This window comes from Podarcis vaucheri (assembly GCF_965113315.1).
Source record: "Podarcis vaucheri genome assembly, chromosome: 2".
NCBI classification, from domain to species: Eukaryota; Metazoa; Chordata; class Lepidosauria; order Squamata; family Lacertidae; genus Podarcis; species Podarcis vaucheri.
In genome coordinates, this window is record NC_138760.1 from 118,523,040 (window position 1) to 118,545,068 (window position 22,029).

Below are 22,029 nucleotides of genomic sequence, written 5' to 3' on the forward strand. Positions count from 1 at the left end.
GACGTTTAATGGTCTATTGATCCCTGTGCCACCACTGTGCTCGCTTCCCCGCTGCCACCAACCCGTTACTCTCGGGTACACACTGAGTCCAGACAGTTGTTGAAAGTGAACCAAATAAACAAGTTTATTTTACAAACATTAACCAGTTTATGGTTTCTCAGATAATATTCCTGTCAGTATCTTAACTTTAGTTTCTTTACCGGCCTATAGCTTCCTACAGGGAACCAGACAGAGGGCCTTCTCGGTAGTGGCGCCCACCCTGTGGAACGCCCTCCCTTCAGATGTGAAGGAAATAAGCAGCTATCTTCTCTTTAAAAGACATCTGAAGGCAGCCCTGTTTAGGGAAGTTTTTAATATTTAATTCTGTATTGTTTTTAACACTTGATTGGAAGCCACCCAGAGTGGCTGGGGAAACTCTGCCAGATGGGCGGGGTATAAATAATAAATTCTTCTTCTTCTTCTTCTTCTTCTTCTTCTTCTTCTTCTTCTTCTTCTTCTTCTTCTTCTTCCCTTCTGACTGATTATCTCAACTGTTTGACTGACTCCTCTTAACACATTCTCTCAGTCTCTCACACTAGACTAGCCCAACCGACAGACTTATCTTCTCTGTCTCTTCTAACTCCAGTCTGTCTTCTCAACCACCTTAACTCTAACTCAAAAAACTCTGTGCTTAAACATTATACACAGTTAACTCTGCCCCTTGGGTTCCTGTTAGTTAGTCATTTTACAATTAGTTAACCCTTTCCTTATGAACCCAGTAAGATGTCACACACCTAAGAGGGCAAACGCCACATAGGGGTACCTTGTTTTGAGTCCAGGATCCGTTCTGGAGCAACGAAAGGGATGCTCGACAAAGCGCGCTCTGCACACATGCGCTGAGCAGTTTGGCTTCTGTGCATGCATGAAATGCGATTTAGCGCTTTTGCGCATGCGTGAGCGGTGAACCCGGAAGTAACCCTTTCCGGTACTTCCGGGTTTGCCGCGGACATTCGCCAAAATCGACGCTCGGCGGGGTGGACGTTCGCGGAGGTTTTACTTACCAATTACATAGCCATATTTAGAGATTTTTCTGTATCTCTGGACTTCCCAGCATCCCCTCCATGGGTCCTATTGCTATCCTTTTCAACTGCATATTATTTCACAGTTCATATTTTATGTCTCTCCATTTTGTCCGTAGTCTTTGCTACCTTAGGAGTGCTATTGCAATCCTGCTAATGTTTTCATCTGCTTACAGTGGTTTCTTAAATAAATTATAAATTTCCCCCCATTCTTTACTGAAGTTTTGTTCTTTTTGGTACCTGATGAAATTTCTGCGGTCTGTGCAGCTTTATGTAGAGAGTGCCAACATTAGCCTCGTTTTGGATGTAACCAGAGTTACAGCGTCTTGTAAAAAGCAATCCTAGCTGCTGAGATCACCTCTTCTTCCATAGACAAGCACTGTTTCCAGGAGGAGAACTGAGGTTTTCCCCAAGAAAATGTAGTAACTACAACTTTATTTTTGTGCGGACCTGTTTTCCATGCAAACTGACGGGCACTCAACCACCCGAGTTCACTGTTAGAGAGAGAAATTGGGGGTAAATTATGAGAGTATCAAGGTAAGGTCAGGGTTCTGTGGTCCTTCTGTCATTCAGTTTAGTTCATTGCTCTTGTGGGTGACTGTAGTTTTATAATTCCGCATTGTTCCTCGTGTGATCTCAGCCTGCACTTATTCTCATTCCAGGCTATCCTCTGGCCCAGTGCGTGGAGAACATTTTGTTGACGAACCAAGCCTTGGGGTGTGATGCTGGGGAATCGGTGCAGGAAAACAAACTGTATGAATGGCTCGCATCTGGGAAGTGGCTCAGCGTGCAAGGGTCTCTGGGTCAGAGTGAAGGTGTTCACACAGAAGAAGATGCCTTGACCCAGGATGGCAAAGCGTATGTCGGAAGAAAGCACTGACCTATGGCAGTCAGTTCTCTTTGATGACAGACTGAGGTGACATCACAGTCCAAAAGTGGTCAGAGAAAATGACACTAAAGCTGCAACAAGCTTTTTCCAACACATTTTGAAAATCGACCACAAAGTATGGGTGCTTTAGACTTTCATTAGACAGTCTCTCTGTTTCATTTTTTTATAAGGTGTCAAATATAAAATGCCATAAGCTAACAACTTTAAAATAGTCATAAACTAAATACCATTGCATGTCAGCTATAAAATACTGGTAGGTAGGTAAATACTATTGCATGACTATTATCAAACACTACATACCAGTCCATTCCATTTTATCAGATTATGGTAAACACTATTGCATGTCGGTGATTAAATACAAATGTTTTGAATGCCAATTACTTAAATGTGCTTAAACACTAAATGCCATTGCATGCCATCTGTCAAATTTAGTGAAATCATGAAAAAAAACTGCATGTTAGCTAGCAAATATAGTCAAATACGAATGCTATTGCATGCCGGCTTTCAAATACTAATACTTCTGCATGTCGTCTTTGAAATGCTTTCAAGTAACAACTTTCAGATACTACCGGGCATCAAATATTGACATTGCATATTTTTTACTTGGCATCAAATGTCAGAGAGAGCTTAATTTGTGAGGCAAATGTGTCTCAGCTCTGAATGGTACACTTGCAATCTCCCCCAAAGGTTTGGGTACGGTATACAGTGCAATGTGCAATTCTGGTCACATCTCAAAAAGGGTGGAGAGACTGAAGAGAAGAAATACAGTTGTACCTTGGGTTAAGTACTTAATTCGTTCTGGAGGTCCATACTTAACCTGAAACTTCTTAACCTGAAGCACCACTTTAGCTAATGGGGCCTCCTGCTGCCGCCGCACCGCCGGAGCATGATTTCTGTTCTCATCCTGAAGCAAAGTTCTTAACCTGAAGCACTATTTCTGGGTTAGCGGAGCCTGTAACCTGAAGCATATTTAACCTGAAGCGTCTGTAACCCGAGGTACCACTGTAATCGGAAGGCGATAGCATGTGCCCTACAAGGGAAGCCCATAGCTGCTGCACTTCTTTTTTTTAGTTTGAAAAAAAAAATGATTCAGGGGAGTCATGGATCGAGAGTTATAAAATTATGCATGGTACAGAAAAAGTGGGGGAAGTCTTCCACCCCATAATTCTAGAACAGATGTCGCCCAATGAAGCAGAATGGTAGAATATTCAGGACAAACAAGACCAGATTCGTGGAGGAAAAAGCTATCAGTGGCTGCTAGTCATGATGGCTGTATATTAACTTTGAGGACAGAGGCCTCTAAATACCAGTTGGCTAGGAACCACAAGTGAGATAATAATAATAAATTTTCATTTATACCCCGCCCTCCCCAGCCAGAGCCGGGCTCAGGGTGGCTAACACCAGTAAAATTACAATAAAAACATAAAGGGGGGGGACCAATTTAAAATACAGGTTAAAATTACAATTTAAAATGCAGCCTCATTTTAACAGTAGCCCATAGCTCAAAACCATAAGGGGAGGGAAACATAAGGGTCAGCCCCCTACTTGTGTTCTTAAGTATTTATGCACACAAAAGCATAGCTAAATGATGGACAAGACAAATATGTGAAGGCCCTGCATTGGGTATGTAGCCTTTTCAGCCTACGGCAAGAGACGCCTGTTGCCTTATTGACCTGCTTGTGGGCTATCTAGAGGCAGGAGACATCTGGCTGGCCACTGGGGGATGCTGGATGCTAGAATGACCATTGATGTGGTCCAGGAGGGAGCTTCTTAACGTGGGGAGGTGTTTGGATAACGGAGGATCAGCAGAATGTATTGTGATCGTTTGGAGTTCCAAAGAACCCCGCCTCTACGATGGCAATTTGAAATTTGTGGAAAGTTACCGTATTTTTTGCTCCATAAGACGCACCTGACCATAAGTTTTTAGAGGAGGAAAGGGGGAAAGCCCCGTTTTTGGGGATATCAGTTCACAGTTGTGCAGCTTCTTTTGCAAAGGGGAAAAATCCCGTTTTTATGGGGTTCAACTCACAGTTCCACAGCTTCTTTAGGAAAGGAAAGGGAGCCGTTTCTACAGTTTCCAGACAGATAATCTAATCAGCCAGTCACATGTCGCTGGGGAAACAAACAGCCTCCGTCTTCCGAACATTCAACAATGGAGGCCTGGGCAAGGTGGTGGGGCCAGAAAGGGAGGCAGCGATTGACCACACATTTGCTCCATAAGACGCACAGACATTTCCCCTTTTTAGGAGGAAAAAAGTGTGTCTTATGGAGTGAAAAATACGGTACCTATGTAAAACTGGACAAGCTCAGATGGGTAAAGCGTGAGATTGTTAATCTTGGGGTCGTGGGCTTGAGCCCCACAGTGGACAAAAGATTTCTGCATTGCTGGGGGTTAGGCTGGATGACCTTTGGTGTCCCTTCCAACTCTACGATTCTACGAAATATGGACAGATGAAGCTGCCTCATACCGAGCCAGCTTGTTGGTCTACCTAACCCATTGTTGTCTGCCCAGTTGCTGTCAGTTGTCACCTGGTGCTGCTTTTGACTGGTGGTGTTGAGTGCGGATTGAACCTGGCAGCTTCATCCTGCAATGCGGGTCTAGTTCTACCAAAGGCAGAGAGCGGGGAAGGGGGCGCACTCCTCATCTGAAAAAGCCATGCAACAAAAACAAGCCCTGTGCGAATCGATTGACTCATTGTTAATAAAGAACCCATGCAAGGGCTGTGGTTGTGTTGATGGAAAACCAGTGGGAACGTATGTTATTTGCAGGGTTCCACTAGAAGCAATATAATCAGAAGATTAATCCATCGGCAGTGGCCCATTTTCAGCCTGCCAGGGCCTATTTTAGCTGCCTGCTTTCTCATGCGGAAATGTACGCCCGCAGGGATCATTTAGGGACATAGGAAGTTGCCTTATATCAAAGTCAGAACGTTGGTCCATCTATCTCAGTAATGCCTACACGGATTGGCAGCCAACCCCCAGGGTTTCTGACACGGAATATTCCCCTGTCCTACCTGGGGGGGATTGAATTGAGGGTCTTTAACATGCAACGTGGGACGCGGGTGGCGCTGTGGGTTAAACCACAGAGCCTAGGACTTGCCGATCAGAAGGTCGCCGGTTCAAATCCCCATGACGGGGTGAGCTCCCGTTGTTCGGTCCCTCCTCCTGCCAAGCTAGCAGTTCAAAAGCACGTCAAAGTGCAAGTAGATAAATAGGTACCGCTCCGGTGGGAAGGTAAACAGTGTTTCCGTGCACTGCTCTGGTTCGCCAGAAGCGGCTTAGTCATGCTGGCCATGTGACCCGGAAGCTGTACGGCTCCCTCGGCCAATAAAGCGAGATGAGCGCCACAACCCCAGAGTCAGCCACGACTGGACCTAATGGTCAGGGGTCCCTTTACCTTTAACATGCAACACAGATATTCTACTATGGAGCGTATATTGTTTTGGGCTCCATGGGGGGAAGTGTGACTGAAGAAATTCCCCAATGTTTCCTTCTCTCTGGCAGAAGGGGAGCTGGACTGAACTGGGGTTTGGGGAGGCAGCCTGATAAGGCACTTTGCGGTCAGGACCTTTGGTGGGCTGATGGTCACTCAGCTGGGAAAGTCTTCCATGGTTGCCTTTATGTCAGGGTTGGGCAACCTGTTGGCCTTGGGATGTTGGTACAGTACAAAGCCCATCACCCCCCATCAATGACTATGCTAGTGGGGGCTGATGGGTGAGAGTCCAATGAAGGGCCTTGAGTTTCCCACCACATCTTTATGCTGAATGAGAGACCTGGGCCTCAGGGGTCAGTCACGCTGCTAGGTAGCTTCTGCATCCTAGGAAACACTTTGGATTTTTGCTTCAGTGTGTAACTGTATACCATTTGCTTTGTATTACTACATTTATCCAATCCACCCACTTTCCCTGCCTTTAATAAATATATTCCTTGGTTTACTACAACTAAGCTCCTGGTGTGTTCTTTTTTTAAATTGCCTTTTTTCCAAGATTCTATACAATTCTTTGACATCAACTCTACATTCATCTAGGGCAGGCACGTCCAACAGGTAGAGCTTGTTGTTGTTGTTGCGGAACTGGCGAAATTGACATAGAAATTGCGAGACAAGGACAACTGCGGCTTTAAAGAAGAATGCTAACTTTTTATAAATTACTTCAAAAAACAACAAAATGAATTGGACTCCTTGGCAGGTTTTGAATACACAAATTTATTATTAACATAATAGATAGATAATTTAAGGATCTTTACAATTTTGTAATATGCAGAGAATAATATGTGTTGAAAAACTAGAGAGGAGCTGAGGGAAGTCTGGGGGTTAGTGGGTTTTTCTTGGGAAGGGGGGGGATGAAGATGATATGTTTTTGATAATTTATGTTGAAATTCTTAATAAAAACTATTTTTTTAAAAAAGGAAGAAGTGGTCTCTAATTTATAGGTAAGCAGCAAAAAATTAGAAAAACCTAAAATTGAACAAAGCCTTAACGGGATGCCAGCTACAGACCTCGTTTCACTGAACTATTCAGTTTCCTCAGAAGGAAATAGAAAATTCATAAACCTTAAATGACCAAAAATCCAAAAAAGGGGGTAGAAATCCCAAAAATTCTGAAGGATTATAATTCTAGCTTGACCAAGGGGAAGCAAAGTGCAGTAATAAAGGATTGAGGACTCAAAGGTACAGTTTCTACAGGTTTTTCTAATGTTTCCCTTAAACTTTTTGATTCTTATTATTTAGTTTATTTCCATAAGATAATATTTCTAGTTGATTACTTCTCGTTTCAGGGATTTTCACGGTATTTCATTTGTTTTATGCAATACTTTTAAGCACAGCCAGTGCACACTCAAAGCACATAACTTTACTCAAATAATCCTAGGAACTGTAGTTTGTTAAGGGTACCGGGAATTGTAGCTCTGTGAGGAGGAACCTACAGGTGGATTTTCATAAATCTCAGACTCTCAGAGAGATAAAAAAATACTGAGAAGTGGTACAGGGAATTCCTTCTGCTGAGGTTTGGGTGGAGGAAAAGCAAGAAGAGACTTTGGGCTAATTTGATTCCTGTCCCCACTCTCGGCAACTTGATCTATAGCTGCTTTAAGGTGGATCTGAACATGCAGGGATGGGATAGTCTGTACTGCCTGCCATACCACCTTTAAAGGTACAGTGGTACCTCGGGTTAAGAATTTAATTCGTTCCGGAGGTCTGTTCTTAACCTGAAACTGTTCTTAACCTGAAGCACCACTTTAGCTAATGGGGCCTCCTGCTGCCGCTGCGCTCCTGGAGCACAATTTCTGTTCTCATCCTGAAGCAAAGTTCTTAAACTGAGGTAATATTTCTGGGTTAGCGGAGTCTGTAACCTGAAGCGTATGTAACCCGAGGTACCACTGTAAATGAGCTCAAGCGAACCCCCCCCCCAAAAAAAACCACACCAACACCTGTTGTTTGTAGCTTCTTTTACCATTTTTGCATGCAGACGTAAATATTTCAAAAACCTGCCACAAAAGGGAGCCACCAAACTTTCGGTGGTATTTTTTAAATTATTTGTACATGGATGCTTTCGTTGAGATGTCTGCATTGCAGGGGGGCTGGACTAGATGACACTTGGGGTCCCTTCCAATTCTACGATTCTACAATTTGATTCCATTTATAGCCATACTTCCTGCTCTGAGATCAGGAGGTCCTACTCAAAAACCACAGAGGCTGAAAAATGGCTTGGGAACCTTTCATGGAGCTATGAAGGAAAATTGCTGGAATGCTTCCTTCTTTCTGGGAAGTGATAAGAAACAAGGGCAAGGATCGCCTCCCTGCGATTCAGCACCTCAGCTGGGATCTGTACCCCACCCAGAAGTAGGGCCGGATCTTCTGCCCAGAGAAGGAGGCTCCTGCAAAAGCAAAGATCAGCTCAGCTCTGTCCATATCAAAGAATTCTACAAGTCCCTCTTCATAGTCGAGGGTCACGCGGATATTCCTGGGGTCTTGCCCCAAGGCCAAAGGGGTCTGCTTGGGGGAAGTAAACGCTACGAGCTCACCCATTATTGCCCCCACAGCCCAGATTCCCTCGCTGGGAATCAGCCTGAAGCTGCCCTTTCCTTTCCTCCTGACGGACTCTCGTGCTACCCCCACTGCCCACATCGCCCCGCTGCCTTCGTTGTCCACCTCCACTTCCCACATATGTCTTCCGGAAGTGAATCGCTCTCGGCCCAACACACAGGGCCCAACATCAAATCTCCCCGGTTTATCAGGCAAGGCCTGCTCTTCCTCTGCCTTCCTCACAGTTCTTAGGTCCTCGGAGAGAACGAGGCGGCAATGCGCCGTGTCTGGATCCAGAGTTACCGTCACTGCAGGAGAAAGAGAAGAAGAGGAGTTTGGATTTGATATCCTGCTTTATCACTACCCGGAGGAGTCTCAAAGCGGCTCACAATCTCCTTTTCCCTTCCTCCCCCACAACAAACACTCTGTGAGGTGAGTGGGGCTGAGAGACTTCAAAGAAGTGTGACTGGCCCAAGGTCACCCAGCAGCTGCATGTGGAGGAGCAGGGAAGCGAACCCAGTTCACCAGATTACGAGACTACCACTCTTAACCACTACACCAACACCGATAAGGAAGGAAGGAAGAAGAGAAGAAAGAAGAAATGAGTGATGTCACAGAAAGAATTCACTTCCATTTCTGGAGACGTTTTAAAAAACCAAAAAAACTAAACAACCCTCCTTCTTCCAGACTTTTGCCTTAATCTGTTTCAGGAGGCAAAGAGCAGAAAAATCGCTGGCTGATGAAATCACCGGCTTTGCGACACCTCCAAAATAGACCTGCCCAGGTGTTGAGATCTGCAGGGAAGGAGCCCTGTCCTTGTATAAATTTCGACACCAGGCCTCTGGGGATGGAAGGCAAAATCAGAATGTCTTTTCCATTTAATGTTTATGTACTATACGGTCTAATTGGATGGAGCTGTTTTTAAACCTCCCTAGAACTGAATGGTGAAGTCACGTGGATATTGTGGGCTGTTTCGCACGCAGCTCTCCTGGCTCGTCCACACCCCGCTTCTCCTGTGTCTAGAAAACATGGATCCAAGAGGTATTCCGCTTGGCCTGTGGTTTATAGGCTTGGGTGCAAGCGGTTTTCCATTCAGCCTGCTACTTTCCCTGGGGAAAACCCACTCTTTACCGCTGAGTCGGAGCAAACATCACTCCACAGAAAACCCAATTCACGTTTGCGCCGATTCGGTGATAAAGAGTGCCCCCCCCAGAGGGAAGACCACAAGACAAGCAGAAGTGTGGATGAGCCATAAGTCAAACCATAGCTTAGTGCAAACGGCTTTACAAGAAGGTTCCCTAGAGCAGTGTTTCCCAACCGGTGTTCCGCGGCACACTAGTGTGCCGCGGAACGTTGCCTTGTGTTCCGTGGGAGGGAGGCGGGCGAGTCGGGCGGCGAGAGGTGGGGCGGCGGCGGTGAGCACGCGCGGGGCGGCGAGCGATCGAGCTCCCACATCCCATCGCCGCTCGCTTCGGCCGACCTACTGGAGGAAGGCGCGAAAACCTCGCGCATGCGCAGGCCTTCCGCCTGCGACAGCCCAGTAGGCCGGCCGAAGCGAGCGGCGATGGGATGTGGGAGGGAGCTCGCTCGCCGCCCCGCGTGTGCTCGCAGCCCGACTCGCCCTCCCACGGCACACCAGCCTACCTCCGTGGGAGGGAGGCGGGCGAGTCGGGCGGCGAGAGGCGGGGCGGCGGCGGCGAGCGCCTCGGGTGAGTCAGTCCGTCCTTAAGCCCTCCTGCAGTTTATTATATGGAGTTTCCTTCTTTCTGATGAAACGATATGCTTTTTTGCAGCAGCTCCGGGTGCTTCCTCTCCCCTCCCTCCCCCCTCGCTCGTGATGCAATTCCCGCAGCAATTTACACGGCTGGGAACCCGGGAGGCGCTAGGACCCAGCTGAGCTCGCTGTGTGAGTTCTGGCTGCGGCTGGACTGCTCGGCTCGAGTTACGGAGCTCCCCGACGTGCCGAGCTCGCCGTCTCACCGACCGGCCTCCTCCTCCTCTACCCGAGGAATTGCAACAAAACCCACCCTTATCAGCTCCGCGGCGGTCAGTCGATAGCGCGGCCCTGCGCGCACCAGCGCCCAGACATGAGCTGACGTCAATGCAGGCGCAATAATAATAATAATAAAACCCGTGTTATTTTTTGCCGATCCAAAGTGCTGGCAGGGTGGCCAACACTTAACGTGTGAACCCGAGTCCGACATGGGCCCCGACCCGCTTTTACATCACTCCTCTTGTTGTGCATTGCAAGGAAAAGCCCGATGAAAATGCGCCTAATACCAAGTACTTTTGCGGGGAGTGGGGGTGTCCTGATCTTTGCAGCAACAAAACACGCACACATCCCTCTACAGGCCGCTTTGTGGAAGATTCACTTCTTCGGCTGCTTGTCAAAATAATGTAACCTGACTGCTAATGCAACTGTTACTTTTCGTGGCCATATACCTACACGGTTAAGGTCTTTGGGAGAGCACACTGTAAATAGAAACTTACACTTTCGTGCGTCCCTCCCGGCGCGACACTGCGCGCTGACGTCACGGGGCTGTAATGGTGGTGTGCCTCGAGATTTTTTTCATCAAACAAGTGTGCCTTTGCCCAAAAAACGTTGGGAAACACTGCCCTATAGCTTCACTTCTCGCAGTGAAGGAACCACCAGAAGACCCTGAGAGCTGGACCTCAATGTCCAGGCTGAATGTTGGGGGTGGAGACGCTCCTTCAGGTATTCTGGGCCAAGGCCATTTAGGGCTTTAAAGGTCAGCACCAACACTTTGAATTGTGCTCGGAAAGGTACTGGGAGCCAATCTAGGTCTTTCAGTACTGCTTTAATATGGTCTCCGTGGCCACTCCCAGTCACTAGTCTAGCTGCTACAGACTGAGGCCACTGCTCTCCCTTAGACTTCCTGTTATGCTGCTATGTGTTAAACCATGGTTTGGTGTGTTGTACAAACCCAGGCTTGTCTCCTCCAGACAAACAATGAACTGTAAACCCAATAACATACCTTGGTTACGGCTCATACCCTAGCATTGGGATGGGGGACTTTAACTCTTATTCCCCTGATGTTGTCCCTGCCCCACCCCCTCTGCGCCACACGTGCAATTTACAGGATTCCCATTAAACCAAATGGTAACATCTAATTTGGCCCTCTTCCAGAGCTAGCCCCCTTGAACCCATCTCAGGCACCACCTCCCATCTCATCTGACCAAGAAAATTACCTTTGTACAGCGCTGGCTCCAGGAATTCCAAGGACTCTGTTATGTGGAGGAAAGAATTATCCATTTATTCAGATACATTTGGCACTGTCACATTACATGTAAATCAAGCATCTGATAAAAGACTCCCATGGACACTGTCGCTACATCCCTCCCCTCCCTCTCTCTCACCAACATCAGCTGTGGAGCACCCACAGACACCTGTATCCATTGACCTTCCAGAGTTGTTCCCAGTAAGGTAAAAAAAGGTAAAGGACCCCTGGATGGTTTAAGTCCAGTCAAAGGTGACTCTGGGGTTACGACGCTCATCTCTACATTCAGGCTAACGGAACAGGCGTTTTTCCACAGCTTTCTAGGTCATGTGGCCAGCATGACTAAACTGCTTCTGGTGCAACAGAACACCATGCCAGAGCGTATGGAAACGCCATTTACCTTCCCGCCGCAGTGGTACCTATTTATCTACTTGTACTGGTGTGCTTTCAAACTACTAGGTTGGCAGGAGCTGGGAAAGAGCAACGGGAGCTCACTCTTGTCACGGGGATTCAAACTGCTGACCTTGTTCCCAGTACCTTTAAATGTCTCCACAGCAATTCCTAAAGCAGAGCTGTTCTCTGAGTAAACTCCAACCTCCTCTTCCAATCCAGGAGAAAGCTCAATTGCATCCCTTACTTGTTCCTTTTCATATCTGGAAGGGAAGATGGTTAACATTTGAGGGATGGCTAGGGACTACTGCTCCTCGGTCCACCTGCAGTGATGAAGCCTGACGTGTAATTGAGAGTAGATCTTACGCATAAGTTGATGCCTCAGGCTGCCATTTGAACATGGAATTCCTTTACAAGAAAATGCTGCTCTAGTTGATTTCATGGTTAAATGGAGAAACGAGATAACCTTCCTCCTGGTCGGGTTTGTAGTTAGGTACGAACCCCGTGTCTGATGTATCAATTGCTCAGTTTGTGGGGCGCTGCAAAACATGGTTTCACTGCAAAACAACTGCAACAGTTTGGCACCGGTTAGGAAGGGATCCCAAATTTTGCAGGGTTTTCGCTAAAACAACCACCACCCTGCAAAACTTTGGCACAGATTTGGAGACAACCCCAATTTTGGGGGTTCATAGTTAATTTTCCTCGCAGGGTCTGGAAACCAAACCTTATGAGGAACAGTTGAGGGAATTGGGTACGTTTAGCCTGAAGAAGAGAAGACTGATATCGGAAGGGCTGTCAAAATGGAAGATGGAGCAAACTTGTTTTCTGCTCTGCTCCAGGGAGTAGGACCCAAACCAATGGAATCAAATTCGGGGATGAATGAGTTTAGGAATACAGTTGACTGCAGTGTAAGCTTTTGGGTCGTGTGGAAGGTGTTCTGCCTTTCAGGATCAAGTGATAGGCATCTTTAGAGGGTTGTCATTTGCCCCATTTGTGTTCCTCAGCAACGCTGAGGTAGAAATCTAGCGCTTGGCAGTGCTCCACAGAAATGTGCTTTTAAAATGGAATCCCACCAGAGATGAAATGCAAAAGATGGTAGGAGAAAGCCACATACCTGTTCAAGTCGCTTCTGATGTCCTGAAACAGAGAAATAGGTCTCAGTTACACAGCCAGCACACACACACTGGCCTGATCTTTGTTGTTGTGGAGAGTCCTTTCCCCCTTCCTTCTATGGAAGAACTAGGGGCCTGAGGTGAAGGACAAAATGGAAGTCTGTCCCCATTCCACATTCTGGTGAAGGGTGGCTTAAAAATCACATACAGTGGTACCTCAAGTTTACATATGCTTCAGCTTACAAACGCTTCAGGTTACAGACTCCGCTAACCCAGAAGTAGTATCTCAGGTTAAGAACTTTATTTCAGGATGAGAACAGAAATCATGCGGCGGCAGTGGGAGGCCCCATTAGCTAAAGTGGTGCTTCAGGTTAAGAACCGTTTCAGGTTAAGAACAGACCTCCGGAACGAATTAAGTACTTAACCTGAGGTACCACTGTACTTAACCCGAGGTACCACTGTAAATACTAAGAAGTAATAACAAGCAATCACATTTGTTTCATGACAAGATGTTGATGGAGAGAAAGCCCAGCTCTAATCCTTAATGTCCAAATGGCAGTTTATATTTTCCTAAATAGGGCTGGTAGGTAGCAGGCCTACATTTCTTATGTAGGAACTGCTGGGAGATGTCTTTGTCTCATGTCTCACCTGCAGGAATCCACAGACCGGCTGCTGGCACTTCTCCTCCATCTCAGCGATCATATCGTTGAGGTGGGAGATCTCCTGGGAGAGCCTGCTGACGTTTTCTTGCTGCCTCTTATTGATCTCTTTCTTCAGATCTTCCATCTGGCTCAGCTTGAGGCGCACCATTCTTTCGAGCAATCTGCACATCCGATGAAAGGAAGACTTGACTTTCTTTGTCTCGGCTTCTAACTTTGCCTAGGAGGCAAGCATACAAAGAGTGAAATGCGGAGAGGAAAACCAGATGGAAGATGAGGATCATTCATAGAGAATGCATGAGTGAATAATAATAATAATAATAATAATAATAATAATAATATATACCCCGCCCATCTGGCTGAGTTTCCCCAGCCACTCTGGGTGGCTCCCTATCAAGTGTTAAAAACAATACAGGATTAAATATTAAAAACTTCCCTAAACAGGGCTGCCTTCAGATGTCTTTTAAAAATAAGATAGCTGCTTATTTCCTTGACATCTGATGGGAGGGCGTTCCACAGGGCGGGTGCCACTACAGAGAAGGCCCTCTGTCTGGTTCCCTGTAACCTCACTTCTTGCAGTGAGGGAACCGACAGAAGGCCCTCGGTGCTGGACCTCAGTGTCCGGGTAGAACGATGGAGGTGGAGACGCTCCTTCAGGTATACTGGGCCGAGGCCGTTTAGGGCTTTAAAGGTCAGCACCAACACTTTGAATTGTGCTTGGAAACGTACTGGGAGCCAATGCAGATCTCTCAGGACTGGTGTTATGTGGTCCCGGTGGCCATTCCCAGTCACCAGTCTAGCGGCTGCATATTAAAAACATGACAAAACATCAGAACTTTTGTTGTTGTTGTTGTTGTTGTTTAGTCGTTTAGTCGTGTCCGACTCTTCGTGACCTCATGGACCAGAGCACGCCAGGCACTTCTGTCCTCCACTGCCTCCCGCAGTTTGATCAAACTCATGCTAGTAGCTTCAAGAACACCATCCAACCATCTCATTCTCTGTCGTCCCCTTCTCCTTGTGCCCTCCATCTTTCCCAACATCAGGGTCTTTTCCAGGGAGTCCTCTCTTCTCATGAGGTGGCCAAAGTATTGGAGCCTCAGCTTCACGATCTGTCCTTCCAGTGAGCACTCAGGGCTGATTTCCTTCAGAATGGAGAGGTTTGATCTTCTTGCAGTCCATGGGACTCTCAAGAGTCTCCTCCAGCACCATAATTCAAAAGCATCAATTCTTCGGCGATCAGCCTTCTTTATGGTCCAGCTCTCACTTCCATACATCACTACTGGGAAAACCATGGCTTTTACTATACGGACCTTTGTTGGCAAGGTGATGTCTCTGCTTTTTAAGATGTTGTCTAGGTTTGCCATCGCCTTTCTCCCAAGGAGCAGGCGTCTTTTAATTTCATAACTGCTGTCACCATCTGCAGTGATCATGGAGCCCAAGAAAGTAAAATCTCTCACTGCCTCCATTTCTTCCCCATCTATTTGCCAGGAGGTGATGGGCCCAGTGGCCATGATCTTCGTTTTTTTGATGTTGAGCTTCAGACCATATTTTGCGCTCTCCTCTTTCACCCTCATTAAAAGGTTCTTTAATTCCTCTTCACTTTCTGCCATCAAGGTTGTGTCATCTGCATATCTGAGGTTGTTGATATTTCTTCCGGCAATCTTAATTCCGGCTTGGGATTCATCCAGCCCAGCCTTTCGCATGATGAATTCTGCATATAAGTTAAATAAGCAGGGAGACAATATACAGCCTTGCCGTACTCCTTTCCCAATTTGGAACCAATCAGTTGTTCCATATCCAGTTCTAACTGTAGCTTCTTGTCCCACATAGAGATTTCGCAGGAGACAGATGAGGTGATCAGACACTCCCATTTCTTTAAGAACTTGCCATAGTTTGCTGTGGTTTAAAACTTCCCAAAACAGGGCTGCCTTCAGAAGTGCTCACTTTGGATCTGCCTGTGATTCAGCAACATTTGACCAGCCTTGCCTCCCACCCACTGCTTTCTCCATGGGACATTGTGGATTTTTGAGGGGATTTCTGAGACCCTTCACAGCTGCCACAGAGGTTTAGGGTGGGCATGCTGCCTCCCTAAAGCTCTGCATTGCTGACCCCCAGGTGTATACCATAATAACAACAAACCCGTACCAGACATTCTTGGCTTCCCAACTCTTCGGCCAACACACGGTCCTCAAGATTCTTTCTCATGAGCTCCACAGACTTCCGGTGGCTCTCAATTTCTTCCTAAACAAACAGAAAATGCACAACATCATGTAGCCAAGTGAGCAAACTCCTCTTCCCCACTGCCCAAATGCCATTGTTTCCAGGGAGGGACAAGAGATGCCCACTAAACTCTTTTTTATTTTATTTTATTTATACTTTTCAGATATATACATTTCACTGATCTTACAATCATTTTGACATCTTAAAACTTGACTTCCTTCCACCTTTTTCTGTGGTTCCTTAAATTTGTTTTTAATATCTTCTGCATATCCAAATTAACATAATTTGCTCACTTATTTATCTTCTTTATAAATATACTCTTATGTAGCTGCAGGTTATTACAGTAACCCTGCCAGTGTTTTTTAATAAACCAATAAACCATTTCCATTCTTTTATTAAAAAAGTTTATCTTGATTTCTTATTCTTCCGGTAAGTTTTGCCATTTCTGAATATTCCAAATTTTTTTGTATCCATTCTTCCTTTGCTGAGACTTCTGCTTCATTCCATTTTGGGGCAAGTTGCATTATTGCCGCTTTAGTCACATACATGAATAAATTTCTATACAATTTAGGTAGTTCTATCCCTATAACTCCCAAGAGAAAGGCTTCTGCTCTTTTTTAAAAAAAACAAACCACCAAATGTTATTTTAAACATCCTTTTCATTTCATTGTATATCATTTCCCAGTAAGCCTTAACCTTACTGCAAGAGCACCACATATGATAAAATAATCTTCTTTCTCTTTACATTTACAACACTTAAAATTTGATTTAGTTTTATACATTTTTGCCAGTTTACTCTGTGTTAGATAGCGTCAATATATCATTTTCATACAATTTTCTCTTAAACCATAGCATGCTGTAAATTTTATATCCCCATTCCACAATTGTTCCCATTTGTTATGTACTGAAGTTCTCACCCTGGGCCAGCAGGGGGATAGTGTAGATAGTTTTCACTCAGGTCCACGTCAGTTATTTTAGGCGGGAAACCCTGGGTTGTTGTTGCTACAATGTTGACAGCCGGCTGCCTATAAAAGCAGGCCGGCTGAGCTGTTTGCTGTTCAGTTCTGTCCAGCTTACAATAAAGAGCTGCTCTGGAGAAATCACTGTGTCGTCTGCTATGTTCGCCCACAACTTAACACCGTTCTTCCATGTCTATATTATGAACGATGTCTATTGCCCAATGTATCATTGAGGATTTTACTTGCTCATCCTTTGTCACCCATTCCAACAATATTTTATACATTTTAGACAGCACTTTTACATTACGTTCCAACGCCCACTGAACTCCTCAGCCCTTCTCTGCCAAACTGCAATTTCAGGAGTGTAGGGAAAGGGAAATAAACAGATGTAAAGGCAGAGCTATTTGGAAACCGAAGGGTTTAAGTGGCAGAGCTGATTTCTAAAGAAGAGAGACAGACCACAGAGGGGCGGAAATGTTAAAGGACGGATGGAGAAATTGTGGCTTTTTAGATGTTCAGCTACAGTTTCCATCATCCCTGACCACTGGCCATGCTGGCCTGGGATTGATGGTTTCGGCCCAGTATACCCGAAGGAGCGTCTCCACCCTCATCATTCAGCCCGGACACTGAGGTCCAGCTCCGAGGGCCTTCTGGCGGTTCCCTCCCTGCAAGAAATGAGGTTACAGGGAACCAGGCAGAGGGCCTTCTCAGTAGTGGCACCCGCCCTGTGGAGCGCCTTCCCATCAGATGTCAAGGAAATAAACAAGTATCTGACTTATAGAAGACATCTGAAGGCAGCCCTGTTTAGCAAAGTTTTTAATGTTTGATCTTTTATTGTGCTTTTAATTCTGTTGGGAGCCGCCCAGAGTGGCTGGGGAAACCCAGCCAGATGGGTGGGGTATAGGTAATATATTATTATTATTATTATTATTATTATTATTATTATTATTATTACTGCTGGAATACCTGAAATCCAGTCTCCCTATCCTTGTAATAAAGGTTTATTGGCCAGCCAGTCATCTGGTCTATTATTATTTATTTGTCTATTCATTTGTTCATTTTACTTGTTAAATGTTATAGCTGATTTCATTTACTTGCTTACAGACTTATTAAATTTATATACCCCCCCCCTTGACTGTAAAAAAACAAAACAAAAATCCACCTCTAGGTACTTTACAACAATAGAAAACTTTTAAAATTGCCAATCAATGGATAAAAATGGGTATTAAACTATTCAAAAGTTGATTAAAATCAACAGTGGTTACAAATATTTAATCTTATCAGCCTCTGTGTGTCTGGATTTTTGTGTATCTGCATATCTTGTGCAAGCACACAATTGGGTTTTCCGGTCTGCAACCTTAAACAGCAGTCAGGAAGAAATAAACGCTCACAAGCAAATGTTTGGCAGGATGTGTTATATATAACATTCTGTGAACGTGAACCGATTAAGTTCTCAACACTGCGAATCATGCCGCCGGGGCAAAAGTCCAGAGCCCCCACCCAGCAGAATGAACAAGGAGGCTCCCAGATGCAGCAGAGATTGAAAATGAGGTTGGTGATCAAACAGGACCCAAGAGGCTACAATCTGTTTGGAAAGATTAATTTTAAATACACCAGCAGAAGAGCAGCGAGTGCATTTCAGCCGGTGAAAGACATCAGCATTATAATGTCAAAGAGAAATCGACAGCACGTTGTACACAGATGGAACTTGGAGAAAGGAGAGTATAAAGTGGTGATTGCAATAGGCAAGATTAAAATTGGCTGCATCTTATCCACTGCTGAATCCTACACTGGACAGGCTAAACACCACCAATACTCTAGTTAAAAGTTTACTACATTATCCCATTAACTACCTGACCTTTGGGACGTGGGTGGCGCTGTGGGTTAAACCACAGAGCCTAGGACTTGCCAATCAGAAGGTCGGCGGTTTGAATCCCTGTGACGGGGTGAGCTCCTGTTGCTCAGTCCCTGCTCCTGCCAACCTAGCAGTTCGAAAGCACGTCAAAGTGCAAGTAGATAAATAGGTACCACTCCATCGGGAAGGTAAACGGCGTTTCCGTGCGCTGCTCTGGTTTGCCAGAAGCGGCTTAGTCATGCTGGCCACATGACCTGGAAGCTGTCTGCGGACAAACGCCGGCTCCCTCGGCCAATAAAGTGAGATGAGTGCTGCAACCCCAGAGTCGGTCACGACTGGACCTAATGGTCAGGGGTCCCTTTACCTTTACCTTTACCTGGCCTTTTAGTTTAAGAACATAGTGAAATTCCTAGAAACTTGCTTCTATATGATACACAATATCTATATTGTCATCGTCCCATACAGAACAATGAAATTGGAAATTACATAAAACATTCAAAAACCCCTAAAAACTCTGAAACCCAATTTTAAAATATAATATACTATAAAGACGCCTTATGCTACGTTTAGAACCAGAATTGCATTTGCATCTCAGGCGGCTAGTCCTGGTCTTTATAACCCTGTACCTTCTTCCAGATGGCAGAAGCTGAAAGAGATCATTTCCGGGGTGCGTACTATCATGTGCTATCTCTGCAGCTTTCTTATGGCACCTGACAGCATAGATTTGATCCAAGGTGGGAATAGTGCACCCAATTATTCTCTCCGCAGTCTTTACAACCCTGGACGGCATTTTTTTTCTGGACAGCATTTGTTTTTTCTGTGTTGTTAGAGATATATTACTAGAGATCATTCTGGCATCCAGAAAAAAATCAAAGAGAAAGTTAGTCCAGGTAGAATTAGAAAAAAGAAAAAAAGGGGGGGAAGTGTTTCAAGATAAAATTGTGAACCAGGAACAAAATTCTATATCATCTGTTCAAAGCTGTCTGTAGCCTGAAGCTCAGGGTGGTTGTGGCGGTGGTGGGGGGACGACGACGACAATAAACATTTCTGTGTCACGATGAGAAGTAAAATCTTCCAAAAACTACTTACAAAAATTAATGGAAGCTGCATAAAACGTATGCAGAAAGCTCAGCACAGACAGCGAATTCTAAACTTGTGAGAATTTTTTATAGGCAGGAGGAATGGAATCTAAAAGCAAAGTTTCTTCTGTGTGTATTGCAGAGAAGAGATATACAGCACAAAAAGACATCGGGAAAAATTGCTGGTGTGGAAAAGAGATAAAGCTAAGAGTTCCCTGGGAAGAGGGATGGTTACTCTGGGAACTGTAGCTCTGTGAGGAGAGTATTGTATTAGAACTGAAGGGAACTGTTTAGGGAAGTTTTTAATGTCTGACGTTGTATTGTTTTTAATATTAAGTTGGAAGCCGTCCAGAGTGGCTGGGGAAATCCAGCCGATGGGCGGGGTATAAATAATAAAATATTTTGTTGCTGTTATTATTATTATTATTATTAGTAGTAGTAGTATAGAGGTCCCACATCACTATCAGCACCCTTAACCGCAGTTCCACGATTCTTTGGGGGTAAACCATGACTGTTCAAAGTCTTCTGATACAGTGGTACCTCTGATTACAAACTGAATTCGTTCCGGAGGTCTGTTCTTAAGCTGAAATCGTTCTTATCCTGAGGCGTGCTTTCACTAATGGGGTCTCCTGCTGTGCATGCCCCTCAGGTGCGCGATTTCCGTTCACATCCTGGGGCATAGTTCGCAGCCAGGAACAGCTACTTTTGGGTTAGTGGAGCTCATAACCAGAAACTGTTCTTAACCAGAGGTACCACTGTACAGTGGTACCTCGGGTTACAGACGCTTCAGGTTACAGACTCTGCTAACCCACAAATAGTACCTCGGGTTAAGAACTTTGGTTCAGGATCAGAACAGAAATTGTGTGGCAGTGGCATGGCGGCAGCGGGAGGCCCCATTAGCTAAAGTGGTACCTCAGGTTAAGAACAGTTTCTGGTTAAGAACAGACCTCCAGAACGAATTAAGTTCTTAACCCAAGGTACCACTGTACTGCTTTATTCATTTTGACTGATCTGCTGCATTTAAACCACCTTTTTCTCCACGTTACTTACGGTGAAGCACATGGTTCTTTACCAAAGGCGTTGTGGACTTTGAAGACGCCCGAACTCAGGACAAAAAGGAGAAACGGGCTAAGAGGAAGGAACGCTTGGCAAACCCTCGCCAGGATCAACTCCTGCCCAGAAACCTATGTCCCCACTGTGGACGTATGGATCCAGAACTGGCCTCCACAGTCACTTACTTGGCTACGTCCATGGGCTTATATCTACCAAAATTATTGAAAAGCATTGAAAGCACTCAATTAACAGAGGTCCTGTTCAAATCCCACTGAAGCCGCTCCCCCCCCCCCTGTAATGTCCTTTCTTTGGGGGCATCCCCCAAAAAGCTGGACAACTACATGTTTTTCTTCCCTGACCTGAATACTGTTACCTTGTAGTCTGGGGCAGCTTCCTCTGCAGGGACCACGTTGTGTCCTCTGTGCTCCTTGGCTCTGTCGCAGACCAAGCAGATGAGGCATTCGTCGTCTTTGCAGAAGAGCTTCAGGGGCTCAAGGTGCTTCTCGCACATTTCCATCTCCTCCATCTTCTCCTCTTCCAAGCCTCTCCCCAAGCCTGTCTCCAAGGGACAACAGCAGCAGCAGCAGCAGCAATTCTTAACTCAAGCTCCTATTGATGCAATAAAGGCCTGGCATTTCCCTTTGTGCAACCGACACCGGATGGCGGAGGAATCTGAGAGCAGCAACAAGTGTTTTTGTTTCGCTTTCAGGTTTCCTGACCAAGAATTATATACCGTAACTAGCGGGGTGTGTCTGTGTTTGTGTGCGCAGACACTTAGGGAATTTCTCTTTTAGGTAAGCAGGGGAAATCCTGCTTACAGTCAGATGCTGTTTGATTTTGGGTAGCAAATCTGTTATTTAATTTTGTTTTCATTGTATTTTGTACTCCCTGGGAAAGCATTTGTGGTGGGGGTTTTTTTTGCTTCAGGCGTCAAAACAACTTGGTTAATACAAAAGGTTGTATTAAGCTGTCTGTCAGCATAATTTTCAGTACGGTTTTATCACTGATGTTCTGTAATGTGTTTTTAATGTTGCACACTTCCCTGGGAACTTTTGATAAAAGGAGGCATATACAGTGGCACCTCGGGTTAAGAACTTAATTCGTTCCGGAGGTCCGTTCTTAACCTGAAACTGTTCTTAACCTGAGGTACCACTTTAGCTAATGGGGCCTCCTGCTGCCGCCGCACGATTTCTGTTCTCATCCTGAGGTAAAGTTCTTAACCTGAGGTACTATTTCTGGGTTAGTGGAGTCTGTAACCTGAAGCGTCTGTAACCTGAAGCGTCTGTAACCCGAGGTACCACTGTAAATTGAAATCATCATCATCATCATCATCATCATCATAAACAGCAAGATGAAGGGTTCCTGTAACTTAACCTCCTGCTCCTCATAGAAAGAGAACAAGCCAATTTTTCTGAATGCAGGAAGGACTGAGCCGAAGGCCTTTCCTTTTCCACTTCAGGCACTTCTTGAAAGAAAAGCTGATTTCCTTCACAAA

General features: G+C 45.4%; 3 protein-coding genes and 1 long non-coding RNA gene across 7 annotated transcripts in view; 2 read left to right on the forward strand and 2 right to left on the reverse strand.

The window, feature by feature from the left end:
* The window catches only part of LOC309524771 (uncharacterized protein), a 29,476-nt gene extending 23,588 nt beyond the window's left edge, over window positions 1–5,888 (forward strand). For 3 of the 4 annotated variants that reach the window (XM_082209796.1, XM_082209797.1, XM_082209798.1), the window contains one exon: window positions 1,721–5,888. In XM_082209796.1, the coding sequence (XP_082065922.1) occupies window positions 1,721–1,938 (218 nt within the window). In that variant the 3' untranslated portion in view covers window positions 1,939–5,888. Of the gene's footprint in view, window positions 1–210 lie in introns of all 4 variants that reach the window. The other variant, XM_082209799.1, reaches the window with a different exon arrangement.
* The window catches only part of GLOD5 (glyoxalase domain containing 5), a 43,761-nt gene extending 29,509 nt beyond the window's left edge, over window positions 1–14,252 (forward strand). Inside the window, exon 5 of the mRNA XM_082210841.1 lies at window positions 14,219–14,252. The gene's annotated coding sequence lies outside the window, so the exon portion shown is untranslated. The remainder of the gene's footprint in view (window positions 1–14,218) is intronic.
* LOC309525440 overlaps window positions 1–22,029 on the reverse strand; it is a 129,048-nt gene that overhangs the window by 61,870 nt on the left and 45,149 nt on the right. The window lies entirely within an intron of this gene.
* The window catches only part of LOC309527521 (zinc finger protein RFP-like), a 29,162-nt gene continuing 14,611 nt past the window's right edge, over window positions 7,479–22,029 (reverse strand). Inside the window, exons 9-15 of the mRNA XM_082214347.1 lie at window positions 20,908–21,134; window positions 15,514–15,609; window positions 13,358–13,588; window positions 12,712–12,734; window positions 11,745–11,860; window positions 11,179–11,214; window positions 7,479–8,276 (exon numbers count right to left, since the gene is read on the reverse strand). Coding sequence (XP_082070473.1) covers window positions 7,750–8,276; window positions 11,179–11,214; window positions 11,745–11,860; window positions 12,712–12,734; window positions 13,358–13,588; window positions 15,514–15,609; window positions 20,908–21,134 — 1,256 coding nt within the window. The 3' untranslated portion in view covers window positions 7,479–7,749. The remainder of the gene's footprint in view (window positions 8,277–11,178; window positions 11,215–11,744; window positions 11,861–12,711; window positions 12,735–13,357; window positions 13,589–15,513; window positions 15,610–20,907; window positions 21,135–22,029) is intronic.